At 36.0% G+C, this 21928-nt stretch overlaps 1 protein-coding gene across 5 annotated transcripts in view; it reads left to right on the top strand.

The window, feature by feature from the left end:
• LRP1B (LDL receptor related protein 1B) overlaps positions 1–21928 on the top strand; it is a 1938012-nt gene that overhangs the window by 1306171 nt on the left and 609913 nt on the right. For all 5 annotated transcript variants that reach the window (XM_084800259.1, XM_084800256.1, XM_084800258.1 and 2 more), the window contains 3 exons: positions 13714–13911; positions 15633–15837; positions 21589–21753. In XM_084800259.1, the coding sequence (XP_084656385.1) occupies positions 13714–13911; positions 15633–15837; positions 21589–21753 (568 nt within the window). The remainder of the gene's footprint in view (positions 1–13713; positions 13912–15632; positions 15838–21588; positions 21754–21928) is intronic.

Raw genomic sequence — 21928 nt, 5'->3', positions numbered from 1 at the left:
CAGATGAAATTATTAGTGCATCAGAGGTGGATTGGCACTACATGAAATTACTAATGAGTTAATAGCTAATAAGTGTCTACTTCCATAAACTTAAACCTTTTAACGAATGTAACCAGGTTCAAAGTTAATCCTAATGGAGTTGGTTTAAGCCTAGCCTGGGAGGAAGTCCCTAGAGAGCTATGTCATAACTCACTCTTTACTTGTTTCACAACTGCCTCGATTATGATGTAGTAGGAACAGACCTGTATTATAACAATAATGTTGAAACGAAGGTTTTCTTACACAAATAATTTAGCCAGTTGATAATTAATCTCTCCTTGAAGCAAAGATTAACACCATTGTCAATATTTATGTAATTCGCAGATATGTTTTATTACCGGATTTAATTGTCCATGTATAAAATGTTTTATTACATATTTCTCTTATTTCACCACTTTGAAAAAGCAGAAAACTCATAGCACATTAAAAATTTATTGGCACAGAAATCCTATACTTTAATATAAGTGTTTCTTCTTTCCTGTCATCCTCTTATCTCCGTCATTCCTTACTTTATTCCTTTTTTTAAAAAAATTTTTTTCTATTGCATTTAATATTAATGCAACTCATCTTGACATTTTAAAAATACAAAAAGGAGGAAAAAAAAAAGAAAGAATATGATTCAAGGATTCAAGCAAGTCAGAGCCAGAACACCCCTGTTTTCAATCCTTGTGGGGTTTTTTGTTTGTTTGTTTGTTTGTTTTTTGTGACGTTCTCATATTTTTTATTTGCTTCTGAAATTCTTTACTAGCTGGACTTTGCTATAGGGATGAACTAAGTTTTCTGGATTTTGTCTTTTAAAATCACACATCACGTTTTACTTGTTAAATATAAGATAAATAACTATTACTTTTATGACTTTGGTTTTTATTTAAGAAATATTACAAATTTCACTTCTGTATTTCCTCTCTTATTTTCTGTTTTTCTAAAATGCCCTATTTTGTCACTGGCTTAATTTCCAAACACCAATCTCCTTGATTGTTCTCCTAACAATCCAGGAAATTACAGTTAAGTGCATATCATTTTAACCCTGTTATTTGCTCTTTGGCGGGCAGCCCATGGTCAGTTTGCAACACTTTTCTCCTACTATTGTGAAGAATGTTATACCTTTCTTCCTGTTCCCTCTTAATGTAAAGCAAACTACATTTTTTTTCAACAGTGGCACCTTTATTCTTACTCTTGCAGGGCTTTTTTTGTATTTTAGATGAAAAAATTTTATTGTTGCCAATTTTTATTTTGTTTTAAGAAAGTGATTATAGATGTAGATTCACAAACACTGAAGGGAATGCCCATCTTTGGGTACAGTGTATACCTCTCTCAATCTTTGATTCTCAACTGTGTCTATGTGCAAGCCTTGGCAAGTTCCATTCTACTCTGGAAAAGGTACTACAGCAAAGATCTTAACATTTATTCCCCTGACTCTAAGGTGGAACTTCACTGTGATGCCTGTGCCTACCCACACTTCTCAATCACATGTGGTCTCACATTCTCAGAATATCTTCAAATATCCAACTTTCAAAACCTTGCACTTTTTCGCCATTCTAACCAAGATTTTTATTCAACTACTTTGTACTTCTTTTGCAATATATAATTTTGTAGCTTGCAACACTTAACATATTGATCATGAAATCTTATATTAAATCATTAGGACACGTGTCTTTTTTTCCACGTATACTCATCACCCCGTTTACTTCCATTTCCCCTTTATCTTTTGGAGATCATGAATGAAGGGATGGGTTAATTAACTCCCTCACTTCTCGACATGGAACCATGATTGTTTTACATGTAATCGTTTTCTTATTCTTTTTTTTTTTTTAATCTTTAAAGCCCACCCCTCTTCCTCATTAAGAGAAGCCCATTTGGATTTGGATCAGATTTTTTCTTATAAAATACAAACCATAATATGCACGAATGTGTTTAAATTTCTACAAATGAAATCACTTATCCTATAGTCTGTTCTTTAACTTTTTCCACTCAGTGCTGCTTTTATTACTTGTGATCTGTGTGGAGCTAATCTACTCTGTGTAATTGCTAGATAGCATCACATGATATTGATTATCCATATGCCAAATAAATACTTTCAACTTTCCCTAAACTCTTTACACTAAGAACACTTTTATAGCTGTACATATATCTTTTTCTTATAGGACATTATGACCATTTCTTTAATCCTTGCATAGTTACTTTCCACATTATGCAAGAAGCAGCAGCTTAATGGGAGGAAGATGAATTTTTGACTCATAAATTGAAGAGATTTGGTTCATCACAATGATAAAACAAGATCACTGTGGGTAGTCCTATGGTGTTGGGGGCCTTGGCAGCTCCTTGATATTATCTGGAATAAACTTGGAAAAAATCCCTAAGCCTGAAAACATGTTTGCCTGTCACATACAAGCACTACTCCTCTGGACCTTCATCTGATGGCAGATAGGCTCCATATTTTAAATGGTCCACCATCATCCACAGTGTACCACTAATAAGGGACTAATGCTACAAACATGTGACCTTGTGAGTCCAGATAGACCTGTTGTTTGCAGAACAGGCTGGAGCATGCACTTGTTCCATTCACCAACTACAGTTTTTGTAGCTTGGCCACTGTTTTGGTTAACTGTTCCTGTGTGTGATAAAATAACATGACAAAAAACAAACAAACAAACAAACAACAAACAAAAACTTAAGGGTGAAAGGATTTACCACAGTTTGAGGTGATAGTCCATCATGATAGCGGAGTAGTGGCAGCAAGAACTTTAGGCATCTGGCTGTACTGTGTCTATAGTAAAGACACAGAGAGTGGTGGATACTGTGTACTTTCTCCCCAAACCCAGGATCCTTGCCTGTGGCATGAAACCACCCAGAGCTGGCAGGTCTTCACACTACAACTAATGTACTCAAGATAAGTCCCTCCTTCTCATGCCTAAAGGTGTGTCTCATAGGTGACTTTAGATGTCATCAAGCTGACAACTGATATTAACTATTAGGTCTTAGTTGTATGTATACTTCTGGTGCCTTCAGTATCTCAAATTCTTCTTGTCAACAAGGTTTCACGTTCACAACTCCATGATCAACCTCCGGGGAATTCCTTGTAGACTATTTTTATCTATCACAAATTCCTTCTGCTCATCTGCTTTTATCTGGAATCTTGACTCAAGCTTCATGGACCCCATAACTATTGCCTTCTTCAATCCTGCAAAAGCAGCACCATGTGAGATTGCCAACTTACGCTGTCACCGTGAGACATCGTCTGGCCACTTTGAGCCACGGCCTTTAGCAGCCTTCAGACTCTGGGGGCCAATTGTGGGAAAATACCTCTCTAGGCAGCCATTTTCCAGGAGAGAAGCACGGAAGATCTGCCTTTTCAGGCACCCTTCTTTTGAATGAGTTTTTTTCAAGTGAGTCTTCAGTTTTACATTCTGAAAGTTTGCATGAATCAGGCTCACACTCAAGGTATATTTTTCTGTTGTGGCAATGAAAAAGACATGATTTCTCTTCTGTGATATTACTCTCTCTTAGCAATAGTAGTCACTTTTCCCCAGGACAACCTAAGTACAACTTTAATCAGATTCACAGTCCTTTCCTCATCAAATTATGCTTCACTTTTCATAAATCTGGCTAAAAGAAATGAGCAGCCTTTTATGCCCCGTTTTAAATATTACACTTACAATTTTTACCAATTTACTTAATTTATCACTTTTGAATTCAACTTCCTGACTTAAGCAGAACACAGATTATTAGAATGTAGCAAGCTGACTCTAAGGATCATTTCCTAATAAAGTTTTTGCTCCTTCCTGAGACTTTATAATACAGGCCTCCACTGTCTGTTATTGTTGTTTGTTTGTTTGTTTTTCCTATCAGTGTTCCATTCTTCCGTAGCTCCACTAGAACAGCTCATGAGACTCTACTTAGTATTATGTAGGTTTCTCTATCCTGTATCTCTTCCATATATTTCCTGCAAAGAGACCTTAAGGCCTACTGACTGCATGATCAGGTTTGCCATAGCAACAGATCAAGTAGTGGGTGTTAATTCTCTGTACTTGTTAACCTTCTTGTTATTGGAACCAAATACTAAAACTATAGGTACTTTTATTTGATTTATAATTTTCAATATAGTCAAATATGCTAGAGGAAGGAACAGTGGTGTACAACTCCATGACAATGCAACCATGTAATAGGCACTTGAGCTATGCTATCAGCAGAAAACAGAGAGCTGGAGGTATGGCATGTTCAGAAACTATGGACCCCAGCTACATCCCAGTTTAAAACATTCTACAACCGTCTAAACAGTGACACAATCTAGGACCCAAATATTCAAGCATGTAATACTCACATCCAAGCCATATTTGGAGCTACATTATTGAATCGATAAGCATTCTTATAATTATTACTACTAAATAGAGCCACCTGTTCCTCAGAATGTTTGCACTATGGCCAACTGTAACTTTCCTATATTAGCACATCTTTGTCAGCTCTCAGTCATTTCTGATTTTATGGTTAGTTTTTAATTAATTTATGGGAGTATTATAAACTTGCTTTTTTCATAGCATGAAATTGAAGAATCCTTCTATATGTTTATTTTACTTTTTTATTATTTATCTTGGGGTCATTTTATGAAGACCTTTATTGCTGTTTAATTATATTTTATTATTAATTTGTAGGACCCAAACTATACTGTAAAATACAAATTTTGCGAATATCTTCTAGTCTGCTGATTTTAATTACATTAACCTTTCTTAAATAAATTCTTAATTACCTATCTTCCATTTTGATTCATTCTTACCCTGTACTCCTCCTCCTAACATAGTGTTCAAAACGCACCTCATATCCCTAGCATACCCCTGTAGATCTACTTCATACCCAGTGTTTTCTTGCTAGATATAAATTCATTGATTTTTAAAATATATATCTATATGATTAATATTAAATATAAGTCGGGTGCAGTGTCACACACCTGTAATTCCAACACTAAGAGAGGCAGAGGCAGGTGGATTTCTGTGAGTTTGAAGCCATCCTGGTCTACAAAGTCAGTCCAGGACAGCTAAGGCTACAGAACCCTGTCTCAGGAAACCAATAAAACAAAAAATGAAAACAGTCTACTAAAGGACACTGGACTATTTCTTAGAAATGCAAGAATTCTTTTCTTTGCTTTATATTCAGGAGTTCTATTTTTCTTTCTCACCTTTATACACACACACACACACACACACACACACACACACACACACACACACACAAATATACACACACGGAGACACATGTATACGTAAGTACATATAATGGCAGACTCTAACCGATTGTCAACAGGAAAAAGACATAAGTGTTCTTATAAATTAAAACATTTTCAACATAGGAGATATTGAAAAATAATTGAAAAGTAAAGGAGGTTAAATGGAGAGAAATAGCAAACAAAAAATAGAAAGTTAATGTATAGTTGACTTAAATTCAAATATCTGAGTATTACTTGAAAGCCCATCTTAGTGTCTTTTCCCTCTGTGAGAGGTTCTAGTCCCCCTTCCTTTGTGAGTAGTATGCTTTAGTTTTTTTTTATCTATTATTAATTCTCTAGATGGTTCTATTTAGAAAAATGGAGAAAAAGAGTTAATGACATCCATTGAGGCAGGGGGATGAGAGACCATTTCCCACCACCTAAGAGTATTTCTTGTAAAGTATTTGTATTTGTTGATGAAACATAAAAAGTCAAATAAATTCTTAGCTGCAGAAACAGAAAAATAATCAGTAAGTGTGAAATCAGAGAAATAACTGTAACTTACAGCACCGTTGTTTGTTTGGGGGTGTTATATATATGCTAAGGAACCAGAAGCTCTTCAGACAGAATTGTGAGTTGCACAATTTACCTCCAAACAGTGTAGAGAAAAACTGGGATCTTTTTTTAAAAATCCACTCCCTGATATCAAATTCTTTCTCACAAAATTCATTCTGTGAACTTGTACTGGGACCTAAAGGAAATCGAAGAGAAGGGAAATGCAAATAACCATCCAGTGAGCATATTTTATGTTGTGCTTGTGATACACTACACTTCTAAGAGTTCCCTCGCTGAGAGGGTGGCCATGATAACCTCTGCTGAGCACAAGTGTCATCTCTTGTACAAAAGAGAGGAAAATTTCAAGTCTCTTATTCAATAAGACTGTGCCAGGAAAGCTTGAACTGCTAAATTCAATCATATATTAGCTAAGAATTAATATACTTGAAAAAGTTTTAGAAGCACACAAAAGGGGGCAACTTGACATTCTGCTGATTTCATTCTGAAATGAGGTTGTGGCAAATATATATGTATATGATTATTAGTTGCAGTCTTATCCTTCCAAGGAAAATAATGATTGAATTAGTCAGCAGAACAGAAGAAACCTCAAAAGTACAGATATTAGTAGACACTATCTAGACTCAGCCTTCAAATATGAAAGAATATGAAAATGTATACTCAGGTTTCAGATCTCTGATAAACTGGTTTCTTATAGTCAAGCAAGATCCTGTAAATATTTATCAAATGGGTTTTCCCAGCTCAGGAAGATTATAAGAAATACAGGAACTGGAAGAAATATTTGAACATTTTTAATAAAATGTTTCTAAAACAATAAAATAGTCACAAAATTTAAAACCCTCTGTGCATGCATCGTGGCATCTGCATACTTGATCATCATGTACAGCTAGCATGTGTGGTTGGTTATGCTCTCAAAAAGGATGTGACATTATTTGTGGCTTTGGAATTTAATGAATTATGTACTATGTAGTCATCTGAAATTAGTGTTTTTATTCTCTAAGAGAATTTTAAGGTTTTGTGTTATTTTTATTGTTATGCTTATTCCTCCTAACTGATATACAGCATACTACACACAATTTTTTCATATACAAGGGCTATGAAGTTCTTCTCAGTGGTGTATACAGTGAGTATGCACAGCTGAGCTATTTGTTCAAATGTGTATGCCTCTTCAGCTGGGTGAGTTACTTCATTATTATCAAATATTTCCAAGGAGTGTGAATATACACCACACACCATGTGGAAAACCTTCTTTCAGGGATTGCTGAGGAGGTAGCCGCACAATAGATGAGTTCCAGGTTCTTGTCACTGGACACGAGTACATTTAGAAGAAACAGTATGACTTGCTGGAAGGCTGCATTTGCAGCTTTATAAAAGTTGTTAGAATTGTTAAGTCCACACAGTAAAAATGCAGGTGCTAGACACATTGAATCTGTGTGAGGTCGGGTATGAATATTAAGCAGTTTTTAAGGTTAATAAAATTTAACAAAAAAAATTTAACGTTTTTAGTAACAAGTAACTTTAGACACAATATTTTAACCATGAAATTGACCATTTAATAATGTGCATTTACATGCACCCATTACTATCTTCTAAGATGTCAATATTTTCTTTGACCCTAAAACAAAACTCAGGCTCCTCAAGAGTCATTTCTATTAATATACCTACCTCACACACTTACAACTCCTTATCTATTTTCTGCCTCTATAGATTTGTCTGTTCTAGACATTTTCAGAAATAGAATGAGACATTATTTGTGCTTTGATGATACGCTTGTTCCACTTGGCATACATCAGTGCCTGCTTTGTTTATTGATGAAAAATATCTATTGTATGGTTGTTCAATACAACAATGCATAGTTGTTCACCACTTGATGGGTAAGTGGATTACTCCCCTTTGGGAAGTTATTATGAATAAATAATGCTTATATGAATATTCATATAAATGTCTTGAGTTGACATGCATTCATAATTGTCTTCAGTGTATAAGTAGGTTTATAATCGCTAGTTCCTGTGGTAACTAAATATGGAAATATTTAAAAATTTGAAAAACAACCAACTGCTTCACAAAATGGCTGCATCCTTTAAACATTCCACCATCTGCATATGGGGATTTCAGTGTGTACAGTTTTCAGATCAGTGGACGAGATTTCAGGAGAACTTTACTGCTCCATTCTAGTCCACATAAGTACTTACGGTTCCCATATCTTTTTTTTTATGGATATATATATTAATTTATTTTTTTCTTTTTTTAAGTTTTATTTTATTAATTTACTCAGAGACCCAGAACAATTGCAGATCCCATATCTTTTTATTCCCAGTAGAAACATAAACAAAATCACATCACCAATACAAAACTATTGCAAGTTTCCGTTCTTATGTTAGCACCTCCTTATAGTATACAGGTTGATTTAATTCAACCATTTTGTTTTGTTTTTTGCTTTTTTTCTATAACCCAGTGTCTCTTGGCTGCTGTTGCTCCTTTTTTTATTACCATTCATAAAATTTAATGTTAACAAAGTATTATTTAATCTATCCCTAGGAGGTGTCTCCTCTTCTTTTTTGTCTTATAAGCATTTATTTTAAAGGGTGATTAGTTCTTTCTACAACTGCTTGTCCTGAAAGATTGTGTTATACTCATACTGTGCTTTATATTATAATATGCACAGAATTGCCTCATTTTACTGGGGACATATTCAGTTGCATTACCAGTGTTAATTTATGCAGTTATTCTCATAATTTCCAGTATTTCCAATAAATATATCATTACAGATTTAGATTTTTCACAATTCCAAGAAGTTCCCAGTTGAATCCCTGAGTATGTATCAATGCTATGTGTACAAATATTACTATTCAAAATTTTGTAAAATGAGTCACATCCATCTGCCAGATTCCATTTCTTTTGGTACTCCTAGGTATACTTTCAGCAGGCAATAGAGTTTGATTATACAAAGAACAAGTAGGAAATTTTCTTATAATTTCCTTGACTGGTTGCCAAGTGATAGAAAAATTTTTCTTTAAATCTTTAGTATTAGCATGATGTTTTCATGAAAATTTCAAGCTTCTAACAAATTCTCTATTAATAATTGACACACGATGTATATGTGTATGTATGTATGTATATACGTGTGTATGTATGTATGTCTATATGTATGCATGTATGTTTACACATACCATTTATGTATTTCTGGTTCTGGGTTATTTTCTAGTTTTATTCATTAGTCAGGTATAAAATAAACAAATAAATTAACTAAGGAAAGCTTATTTTTAACACCTGAGTAAAGTCTACTGTATAAATGCACCACATTTTCTTTATCTGTTCTTCAGTTGAGGGACATCTAGGTTGTTTCCAGTTTTCGGCTATTATGAAGAAAGCTACTATTAATGGTTCAGCAAGTGTCCTTTGGTATGGTGAAGCTTCTTTTGGGTATATGTCCACAAATTGTATAACTGGGTCTTTTTAAAAATATTTTATTAGTTTATTCATATTACATCTCAATTGTTAGCCCATCCCTTGTATCTTCCCATTCGTCTTTCCCTTACACTTTCCCCCTACTCCCTTCCCCTATGTCTGTGACTGAGGGGGATTTCCTCCCTCTGTGTATGTTCATAGGGTATCAAGTGTCTTCTTAGTGACCTGTTATCCTTCCTCTGAGTGCCACCAGGTCTCCCCATTCAGGAGACATGGTCAAATTCGGGGCACCAGAGTTCATGTGAAAGTCAGACTCCATTCTCCACTCAACTGTGGAGAATGTCCTGTCCATTGGCTAGATCTGGGTAGGAGTTTGAAGTTTACTCCCTATATTGTCCTTGGCTAGTGCCATAGTTTGAGCAGGACCCCAGGGCCCAGATCTGCCTGTCATAATGTTCTTCTTGTAGGTTTTCAGGACCCTCTGAATCCTTCTGTTTCCCCATTCTCCCATGCTTCTCTCACCTAAAGTCCCAGTAGGATGTCCTCCCCTCTCACCCACTTTCCTGGTAAGTGAAGACTTTCATGGGACATGCCCCTTGGGCTAGTATCTTGATATAAGTGAGTATATACTATTTGACTCTTTTTGCTTCTGGGTGAACTCACTCATTATGATAATTTCTAGTTCAATCCATTTGTACAAAAATTTCAGGAATTTCTTGTTTTTAATAGCTGAATAGTATTCCATAGTGTAAATGTACCACAGTTTCTTTATCCGTTCTTCTACTGAGGGACACTTAGGCTGTTTCCATGTTCTGGCTATTATGAATAAGGCAGTTATGAACTTGGTTGAGCATATGTCCCTGTTGTGTGGGAGAGCATTTTCTGGGTATATTCTATAGAGTGGAATAGCTAGGTCTTGAGGAAGCCCTATTTTTCTGAGAAAATGCCAGATAGATTTCCAAAGTGGTTGTACTAGTTTGCATTCCCACCAGCAATGAAGGAGTGTTCCTCTTTCTCCACATCCTCGCCAACATGTGGTGTCACTTGAGTTTTTGAGTTTAGCCATTTTGATGGGTGCAGGAGATACTGTCAACAGAATAACATGAGAGCCTACAGACTGGGAAAAGATCTTCACCAACCTTTCATCTGACAAAGGCCTAATATCCAAAAAATACAAAAACTCAAGAAATTAAATACCACCAAACCAAATAACTCAATTGAGAAATGGGGCTCAGAACTAAACAAAGAATTCTCAACAGAGGAATATTAAATGGCTGAGAAACACTTAAAGAAATGCTCAGCCTTGTTAGTCATCAGGGAAATGCAAATCAAAACGACACTGAGATTCCATATTACACCCATCAGAATGGCTAAGATCATAACTGGGTCTTGAAGTACGACTATTACCCATTAACTAAGTAACTGACAAATTAATACCCAAAGTAGTCGCATAAGTTTACACTCCCTCCAGCAATGGAGGAGTCTTCCCCTTGTTCCACATCCTTGACAGCTTACACTGTCACTTGTGTTTTTTATCTTAGCCATTCTGACAGGTATTAGATGGAATCTCCAAATCATTTTGATTTGCATTCACCTAATGACTAAGGACCTTGAGCTTTACAAGTGCTTCTTGGCCATTAGAGATTCCTCTGTTGAGAATTCTTTCTTGAGCTCTGGATACAAAGTTTCATTTGTTAATTGTTGATCTTAGCACCTAAGCTGTGGGTATTCTGTTTAGGACGTTGTCTCCAGGACCACTGTATTCAAGGAGATTCCCCATCTTTTCCTCTATAAAATAAACTGTATCTGGTTTTATGTTGAGGTCTTTGATCCACTGGGGCATGAGTTTTGGGCAGGGTGATAAAGATGGATCTATTTTCATTCCTCTACATGCAGACATTTGGTTAGACCAGCATCATTTGTTAAAGATGCTTTCTTTTTTCCATTGAATGATTTTAGCTTCTAGGTCAAAAATAAGATATCCACAGGTTTATGGATTTATTTATGGGTCTTCAGTTTGATCCCAGTGATCAACTTGTCTTTTTTATGTCAAGATCATGCAATTTTTATTACTATTGCTCTGTAGTTCACACTAAAATCATGGATGATGATACCCATAGATAGTCTTTAAAGTAAATGTTTTAGCTATGCTGGGTTTTTTTCTTTCTTCCATATGAAGGTGAGAATTGCTGTTTCGGTGTCTGTAAAGAATGATGGTAGAGTTTTGATGGGAACTGCATTGAATACATTGCTTTTGGTAAGGTGGCCATTTTTACTATGCTAATTTACCGATCCATGAACTTGAAAGATCTTCTCATCTTCTAGTATTTTCTTCAATTTCTTTCTTCCAAAACTTAAAGCTCTTGCCATACAGGTCTTTCACTAGCTTGTGTTCCTTTTATTCTAAGGAACACATATCTTAGATGTTTTGTCTCAAGGACTTTTTAGACATAACATATTCTTTGACCAATATATGGATTTCTTCAGTGGTATCTTCTATATCTGGGATTATCCTGTCTGTCTCTTGTAATTATTTGGAGTTGCTTGTGTCTATAATGCCTCTTCTGCTCTGCCTAGGTTTTTTATCTCCATGATTCCCTCTGTCTGTGTTTTCTTCATTACCTCTGTTTCTGTTTGCAGGTATTGAACAGTTTTATTCATTTCATTCAGCTATTTGACTATATTATCCTGCAGTTCCTTAAGGGATTTGTTCATTTTCTTTTTAAAGGCCTCTATCATCTTTATATGATTGGATTTCAGGTTGTTTCTTGTGCTTCAGCTGTGTTTGGATAACCATGGCTTGCTGGAGTAGGACATCTTGGCTCTGGTGGTACCATGTTGCCCAGGCTCGTGTTGATTATGTTCTTATACTGGCCTTTAGTCATTTGGTTTTCCCTGGTGTTGGCTTGGTAGTCCTGATGCCTGAAAGACTCCTCAAAAAGGCAGGCAGAGCCCTGGGCCTGACAGTGGAACTCAGGGAACAGCAAACTGCTCACCTCTAATGGCCGTCTTCCAGGTGGATTGGCGGGGGGAGGGGGGGAGTCTAACCTGCATGTTCCTGAGTCCTCGCAGGCCTCCTCAGGAAGCTTTGCAGAGCCATGGCCCATAAGATAGAGCTCATGGCACAGGTGACGCCAGTAGTATTTTTCTTAATGGATTTGGGCACACCAAAGTTTGGTGCTTATATATTAGAATAATTGTGTAGTCATAGTTAACTGATTCCTTCATTAGAACAAAGTGTTTTCATCTCTTTTCTTTAGTTTTAGTTTGAAGGTTCTTTGTCAAATATTGATATATCTGCTGGCATTTTAGTACCATTTGATTGGGGTATTTTTGCCTATTTTATTTAAAGGCAGTGTGTATCTTTAAAGCAGTGATGTGTCTCTGGTAGACAAAAGGTAGATAGATTTTATTTCTTGATGCATTTTCTCAGCCTTTGTCTTGGAAATTTGAAGCAGTTAATGTTTAAAGTTATTTCTGAAAAGTGTATATGGTTTGAAGTCATTATGTCATTGATTTTCGTTGCTGTTTTTTAAATGAGTGGTATTTTTTCTTTCAGGGATTATAGCTTTGTTTTCTTTCTATGAGCTCATTTTATGCTTGTTCCTATTGATGCTCAAATTATTGCTTTCTATTTTCTTTGATGTTAGTCTTCTGGAAGGAACACTGTCTAGGCTGTTCGTATTATTGAATGGTTATCTTTCCTTCCTTCCTTCCTTCCTTCCTTCCTTCCTTCTTTCCTCTTCAAGTTCAATTTGTATTGTCCAGCTAGTCGTGGGAATGGAACTAGTTTTGGCATGCATTCTACTACCAGTGGCTACATCTTTAAAGATAACTCACTCTCCTTTGCCTCAACTAGCAGCAGAGTGTCATGCCTAATTTTCTTCCACTATGCTGGTATTTTTCTGGTTGGAGCTTGTTGTAGTCTTGCACATGCTGTCAGAATTGCTTTGTGTTCATATGCTCAATTGCCCTGTTGTGTCTTTGTCCGGTAAACACTTTTCTCTTGATTTTATTAATTACATGGGACTCATATAATCTTTCTGACCCCTCTTCTGCAATGATCCCTGAACCTTGTGGGTAAGGGTGGGATATAGCCATTCTATTTATGGCTGACCACTCTATAATATCTTATTCTCTACTCATTGCCAATTTTTTTTTTGTGAGATCTATGTGTTAATTGCTAATACAAGTCAGGGCTTCTCTTATGGAAATTGGAAGAATCTCTGTCCTGTGCTTATACCAGTAATCATTATAAGTCATTTTATGGTGTCCATTCAACAAAATAATATATTCAGGTACTTACCATGGACTTAAGAGCTATCTGGCTATAAGTTCAAGGCAATTTTAACAATGACTGATATGGTTTCCTCTTAATAGAGTGAGCCTCAGATTCAACCAGAAAGTTAATAAATTGAGTTTTAATTTGAACATTTTATTTAACTTATACAGAATAAAATATTTTCTTAATTATACAAAAATACATTTAATTACAGATTCCTTTGAGGCATTCATCATCTTCTCTATACGCCATGAAATTCGAAGAATTGATCTGCATAAAGGAGACTACAGCCTACTTGTTCCTGGATTAAGAAACACCATAGCACTTGATTTTCACTTCAATCAAAGTTTACTTTATTGGACAGATGTTGTGGAGGACAGAATATACAGGGGCAAGCTTTCAGAGAGTGGAGGTATGTGTACTGTGATTTCAGCGAAAGAGGGAGTTAGTTTTGAATAACAATACATATAGCACCAGAAAAGATATTGGTTAATTTTTCACTATGAGTTCTCTCTCCTCTCTCTCTCTCTCTGTCTCTCTATCTCTGTCTCTCTCTCTCTGTCTCTCTCTCTCTCTGTGTCTGTCTCTCTCTCTCTGTCTGTCTCTATATATATATCTGTCTCTCTCTCTGTCTCTATCTCTCACTATCTCTCTATCTCTCTTTCCTTCTCTCTGAGTGTATGTGTATGTGCATGTGTATAGTGTAAATACACAGGACTACGTACATAGATAAAGATGTTCTAGGGGACAGAAGTGATCAGAACCAGACTACTCATCTATTGTCTTTTTTTGAATTTTCCAAAATGTGTGGAGAAGAAAATTTGTCTCTTATGAGGAAAAGAAACGCTTGACTCTACATACTAGTAATTTGATAACAGAGTTAAAGTAGCTAATTTTTATTTAGTTAGCACATTTCAACATAATTAAAAAATATTTTTTTCAAATATATGAACCTCATTTTTGCCATAATTAAACTTACTTCTCTTGTCTATTGAAGAATCTATATTGTTGTAGATAAAGCTGTATAGTGCTTGCCTTATAAATGTTGTTCTATGTGGCTTTGCCATTGTAACAGCTATCAAATTACTAATTTCTCTTGAAATCACCATTGCAATTTCTAAATTAGTATTGTTAAACGCAACGTACTTAAAATATAAAAAAAATCTCCTGGTTTTATGTTCATTTAATGAATAAAAATTGTAAATTTAGAGAACAGGTCTGTTAACTTCTTAAAGTGTATAAAGGAAACTTACTGACAATGTCATGAAGAATAACATTAGAAGAGGGTTGTAAAATGATTGGGGTTTTTTTAATTTGTTTTTCTTGCTTGCTTCATTTTGAGTTTTGAAAAAAAAAACTTAAGAGTAGACAAATAAAAAATCTGACAGACATTACCCAACTGCTGATTTTCATATAGCCCATGCTAACAACTTTCCCAATTAACTGCATCTTTCTGACCTGCTACCCATCTATGGGCCAGGGAAGAGGATGAGCGTGAGTTTGGGCTTAAGTTTGCTAAGACTGTATATGAAAATGGTGAGATAATCTATGATGTTTATCCAAAGAAAGTAGGGGTGGTTGTTATACACAATGCATGTTGATCCAGGTAGTCTTTTTTTCTTTACTTCTTTCTCCTTTTGAAATCCAGGCTTTTAACTAAATTTTGCCCACCATAATTTATTGTTTTAATAAGTCTCTTATTCTGCCAGGAAAGCCCCAAACAAAGAGACTTGATACCCTATGAGCATATACAGGGGGAGGAAGTCCCTCTCAGTCACAGTCATAGGGAAGGGGAGTAGGGGAAAATGGGAGGGAGGGAGAAATGGGAGGATACAAGGGATGGGATAACCATTGAGATGTAATATGAATAAATTAATAATTAAAAAAAGAAGTAACTGTTTTGTACTGCTATCACCTCAGTGTTTTGCAAAAGTTCTGGATGGGTTTGTGAGAGTGGAAACTTCTGGTAAGGAAGCTCAGGCACTATAAATATTGGCATCGGTGTTCTCTGTTAAGGTTCCATTTTCTCCTAGGACCTTCAAAACTTTAGGTTGTGATTGACAAGTGGGCTTATCTGCTGTGCCTTCTTATAATGGCTGTACACATTGGCTTCCTTTTTTTTTTTTCCCACAGGTGTCACTGCCATAGAAGTGGTTGTAGAACACGGCTTGGCAACCCCAGAAGGCCTGACAGTTGATTGGATAGCAGGCAACATATACTGGATAGACAGCAATCTGGACCAAATTGAAGTGTCTAAACTTGATGGTTCTCTGAGAGCTACACTGATAGCAGGAGCCATGGAACATCCCAGGGCCATTGCACTGGACCCAAGATACGGGTAGGAAGCTTTACCTTTTATAGATTCTCCTCGTCAGAAGAGCTTCTCCAATTTACTGTTCTGAGTAGGTAAAATGCTTGTTTAATACACTCATATATTTATGTCTATGTGCCTGTGTAGACCAGCATAGTTGCATAGCAGCAAGTGTGAGCACACTAGCCAAAGGTTTGGTTAAAGAGTTCCTTAATCAGATATTTTCTGACACAGAATATATTTTTCTATTAAATATGGGCAGGAAACACTATTGGAAGGAATTGCAGCACTTTTCCAAAGCAGTCATTTAATGAATTTCTCTTTGCTCTGCCCCAGAGATACTATAATTTATTCTAATGGCTATAAACCCCAGGGGCAGTCTTTGTTCTGAATAGCCACAGATGTTAACCACCTCTCCTTTTATTTATATTGTGTGTTCTTAGAGTCAATTGAAAAGAAAATTGAAATAGGCTTAAAGTAGTCTAGCTATAAGATGCTGAGTATTGGGAAGTTTTGAGAATAAAAAGGACCCGATTCTGGAAAACAATGTTAAATGTTGAATGGCTCGGACTGTTGCCTGGCTTGTCCCTTGTATATTCATTTTTTACGCAACAGAAGAAAAACACCAGATTTAGAAGCTATGAATTCTAATTCCTGCCCTGTCACTTGCTGTCTGGGAAAACCAAATTTGTGACCTCTTAAAATTTTCAGCTTTATCTTTTGAATGTGAGGGCTTACATTTGGAAAAGAAATATTTAGCCAACATGAGAGAACACCTTTGAATTCTGTGCATTACTTATTGCTCTGGTATGGAGTTTGTAGACTGAAGGTCTAAAATACAAAGCATTTTAAAAGGACTATGTTTGGCTTTATATCTTAAATTTAAAGTTCAAGAATCATGCCAGAGTGGTGTGAGCCAAGAGGAAGCTGAATGGGGTATAGACGAGAAAAGTTGCCCCTGGCCCTTGATTTTGTTGTGTGCTCCCACCCCGTACTTGGGCCCTGCTGTATTCTCTCGCAAGGCCTTGAAAGTCATTGGATCAGGAGGTCTTTTTCTATTACCCAGCTTAGATACTACATTTAAAGGGTGAACAGCTTGCCTGCAGAAGAGATAATAAATTAACAAATTCAAAAAGAGTGTTTGTCTTCTATGGGGTTTAAGATATGTTTTGAATCCTTCACAATACTTCAACTATTGGGGAATTTCACTTGAAACCCTGGATTTTGGTTAGTTTTCAAACTTGGAAGTGCTGGGGTCAGTGGATTAAGAGGTAATGTTTCTTTTAGGCCAGAGCTGTATTCTCTAGCCTACAGAATGTGATGCACACCTTCTACCTTAGCTACAGTGATAACACCTTACCTGAAAAGATCTGTGAACTTAACTGAGGAAGGCAGTCTGCTCCCCAAGTACAAGCTGACGGGTGACTTTATCCCAGGTCTACGCACTATGCTTCCAGCTCATGGTTCCTACTTTGACCCCTATTGATAGAAAGCTACCACTCATCACTCACAGCTAAGCTGTACAAACAATAAATCACCCTGCATAATAATAAGTGATATGTTGGATCAAGATGCATTTGTAGTGTGCACACCATCATGAGAAGGAAAATGAGACTGCTTCCCAAGGAACAGATTGTAAGAGAGGGACAAACACAAACAGGAAAAAGAAGTTTTGGAGACTATGTGTAAAGTCAGTCAAGTTGAGAGGGATATCATGGCCTATGCATTGTACATACAGAAAGGCAAGGAAACTTATTGGTGTCCATTGCTTTGCATAATATCCAACTTGAAAAGAAGGAAATGAAACACAAAGGACTCGCATATTAACTAAAATACCGAACAGTATTTCAGTGACTGGAGTGTTCCTATGAGAGCCTAATGTGATAGAGAGGTCGAGCCTGTATGCCACAGAACCTGTAGAACTCCAAGAGGTCCACGTACAGCAGGACCTGTACAAGTCCTCCAAGAAAGGATGCTTTCTACCACTAAGTTCCAGTATGACATTGAAGGTTAATTAATGTAATCATAGCATTAATCAGGTAATTAAAAAATATAAATAAAACATGGTAGGAAATAACATGTCTCAAACTGTTTCTGGCATAAATGAAGGAAGAACAGATGAGACTATCACTTCCTACTCCTGTAAGAACTAACTAGAAGATTTGAGAGTATTTTTACTTTAAAATTTTTAAGTAAAATAATGGAATAGTTGCTGGGTGTGGTGGCACACGTCTTTAATCCCAGCACTCGGGAAGCAGAGGCAGGTGGATCGTTGTGAGTTCAAGGCCAGCCTGGTCTACAAAGCGACTCCAGGACAGCCAGGGCTACACAGAGAAACCCTGTCTCGAAAAACAAAACATAAAAATAGTGGAATAGTTATAATATGATTTCATTTCACCACCTTAATGTACAACAATTAAATGTTCATGTTAATACAAGTGTTTAAATAGTACCAACTATATTGGATATTTTACTGAAAACTTCTGAGATTATTTTAAATATTAGATATTTTGTATCATAGACTAAATACAAGAATAAGCACACAGGTAGCATATACAACACAAGCACATACATGCACCAACTCACACATACAACATATACAGCACACACATAGCATATACAATGAAAATACACACACATACATATATACATACATTTATACTTATACACAGGATACACAACACAAACTCATGCACATATACTGAGAATATACTGCACAAACACACATACACATATATGCACAGATACACATATTGTATATATAGCACAAACACACTAGCACATACAGCACATTCAAAGGAAGGTACATACTCATGCCCACATACACAAACATGATGCAAAGTCAAATGAACCAGGAAACCCAACAATGTAAAATAAAATTATATAACTTAGCTTATCATTTTATTGTTATATAAAAGAGACATTGGCATTTATTTCTCAAAGCTTTCATAAAATATGAGGAAAATTTGAGCCTGTATTGATAAAAGCTCCAAAAGAATTTAAACTTATTTTGAAACTTTTTATCTCATGACAATTTTTCTGGATTGGTTGAGAAATATGACTTGAATAGATAATTTTATATTCGCTATTACATCAAAAGCTTTCTCATGGCAAGAAAATTTACTTCAAAGACTGAAGTCTGTCACATCTCCTGGAGTATAGGAAGGTACCCAATGCCTGTTGAGTAAATGGATGCCTGTGTGCTGGCTTTGTTTATATACCACCTTCAGGGACTCAAATACATGGAAAGGGAAAATTGATGAGGAATGGTATACATTTTGTTTCCAATAACAAATGAAAAGAAAAGCTTGCCACTAGTCACTTTGCTCAGCATGTCAAAGGAAACAAAACAAAATAAAAATAAATGACATAACATAAGCTCTATGAAACATATTTGTCTCACATGAACTTCCTGTAGACAGGGAGTCTTTCTGACATATTTTACTGATGGCACGTAATAGTAGTGTCTTCCCATGCACGTTGCTTCCCTAGCACATGACCACTGACCTTCTCTGTACATTATAATATATCTGCCTTCATCGCACATTGCTAGGGTTCGGGGTTTCTACTCAGATTCTTAAGTAATAAGCAGTTTTAAGATTGTCATTTGGCTCTTAGGGAAGAGGCAAATTATTCCCTCATTCCATTTCAAGTTGAACTTATAGCTAAAGTGCCCTGAAGGAATATATGAACATATGAAACCTAGGAAGATGTGAGGGCAAGTTTCTTACTGGGGAATGACCAGTATTTTGAACGTATAGCGTCGTCCAATGGTCTTGACCTTCATTCCCCTCCCCCCCCCCCCCGCTCCTTCTGGGTCCCTCTAGGACAGCTTGCTTCCTTCTCCATTGTTCACATTTACATTTCAGGTGTCCTAGTAATTGATATCTACTATGCGGACCACATTGACCAAAGTAGAACCAGCCATTGTGAACACTATTGAGGCAAAGGTTTTACGTTTCCTGGGAAAATACTCTAAATTACTGAAATGTCTATCCATTGCTAGCTTTAAAGGACAAAGAGAACCTGTTCTTTGCAAAGATCTTTTCCTTTTCACCTTTTTTCAACTTGACTTGACAGATTGGCCTATAATGGTCCAGGTGGTTCACGGTCTATTACCCAGCTTAATCTGAAAACAGACTTATCCATGAATGGGGAAACTACAGAAATGTAGCCCATAGTTTCTCTTTTAAAAGCAACCGTGGCTGAACTTTTCTGTATTATACAAAATAAGATCCTGCCTGTCCTTGAGAAACTAATACAATCATTGAAATGCTAACCCACTTTTACCATTTAAAAAAGGAACACAAAAAAATGATGTTGTTATACTACTGCCCTGTAAACCTCACAAAAGAGTACTGAGAATTGTATGAAACAATGTTCCATGAAATCAACCGTGAATGTCAGTTGTGTTAACTGTGTTGTGGCAAGGGGAAGAACACTTTTAAGTCAACTATTTTTAGAACATACTCTTCTTTAGAAAGTGACTAAAGGTTCCCACTAAAATGGATGGAAGTTTAGTATCACAGTACACACTATAGAAGAAACACACACAGACACACACACACACACACTTTAATAATGAAAACATAGGTTACCTATGTTAGAATGCCACATTATTCTTTTTTGTCCTTTGCTTTCTATTAAAAGCCTATTTGAATATTTATAGGGCCTTTTCAAGTGAATCCGAAGATATGCCCTTCAAAACAACAAACAAACATGCAACAGAAAAATAAACAAAAACAAATGAACAAACAAACAAAAAAGTTTTCTTCATAAAGGGAATAAAAGATGGTTTATTCTGGGACCAAATGTGAGCGATCATTCACAAGCATTTCATAGTAAAGAACAAAAAAGCCACAAGTCAAGACACTTCCAAATCTATTAGAGGGCATAATCAATTAGGCATGTTGATCAAGATAGGCAGAACTCTGCTCTAGATGTTACCTGACCCCAGTCTTAAATTTGATTGGTGGAAAACTATATTTTTGCTAAGTAAATACATTCCAATAGTATTTTGTTAATATGTTAGGATGTTAGACTCAACACAGAGAAGGTCAAGAAATGTTTACTGTCAGAATACAACCCAAGAAAGGGGTCCGGTGAGAATCCTGAGTGCTTGTGAAACAATTCTAAGATGACGAAATTCTAGTGACCCCAGTCTCTTCAAAACATGGAGTTGTTCTTGGAACGTGTCTTCCTGTTCCTCTGCAGTGTAACAGTGTTGTTACGCATGTGACTCTATGGAAAACCATCTTTGTGTCACTTGTGGCTTGTTCCTGTGCTTGGACAGCTTACTCATTTGACTATCCTTAACCGTTAGAGTATAAATTATCTGGTACTCCAAATAAAGTTGGCCATTGCATGAGAGTGCAGGCCACCTCATTTTAGGCTCTTCTTTCCCAGGTTCATGCTAAAGATCACCAGAGATAAATTGTTAGGTCCAGGCCTGCACCATTTTATTCTCTAACTACTTAACTGGAGTGAACCAGCCTCATAGTAATGAAACTTCGTTCCATGTTCTAATTAGTACAATACATTTTTAGAACTTGTGTGTTTTTTACACTTTCATGTATTATTCCTTATTAGAATTATTCTACATAGTATTTTTACTCAAAATAATACTCTCTTTAAACAAGTCTCATCTTAAAGCAAACCAAGAAATAAGTGTTAAAAAAAAAAGAAATAAGTGTTGAGCATTTTGTATATGTCCTCGAATATATTTTAATGGTTTTTTATGAAAGAGTGAAAAAAATAGCATTATTTCTTTTTCTTCAGAATTCTTTTCTGGACCGACTGGGATGCCAATTTTCCTCGCATTGAATCTGCTTCCATGAGTGGTGCTGGGAGAAAAACCATCTATAAAGACATGAAAACTGGAGCATGGCCTAATGGACTAACTGTGGACCACTTTGAGAGAAGAATAGTTTGGACAGATGCCAGGTAAAAAAAAATATGTTCCTGTGTCTTCATTTAATTTCTCCAGCTTCTTAACTATATTGCTAAGTCTCTTAATATATGGGTATAATATGTAGAGATCAGAATTTGGTTTTGTTTTGAGAAATATTAAATATAGGTCCATAGAAATATTTTAACTAACATTTGTTTAGTTTGCATA

Source organism: Acomys minous, assembly GCF_964271855.1.
Source record: "Acomys minous genome assembly, chromosome: 10".
Lineage (NCBI taxonomy): Eukaryota > Metazoa > Chordata > Mammalia > Rodentia > Muridae > Acomys > Acomys minous.
Note: the sequence above shows the minus strand (reverse complement) of the source record. Positions and strands in the feature narration are given on the sequence as shown.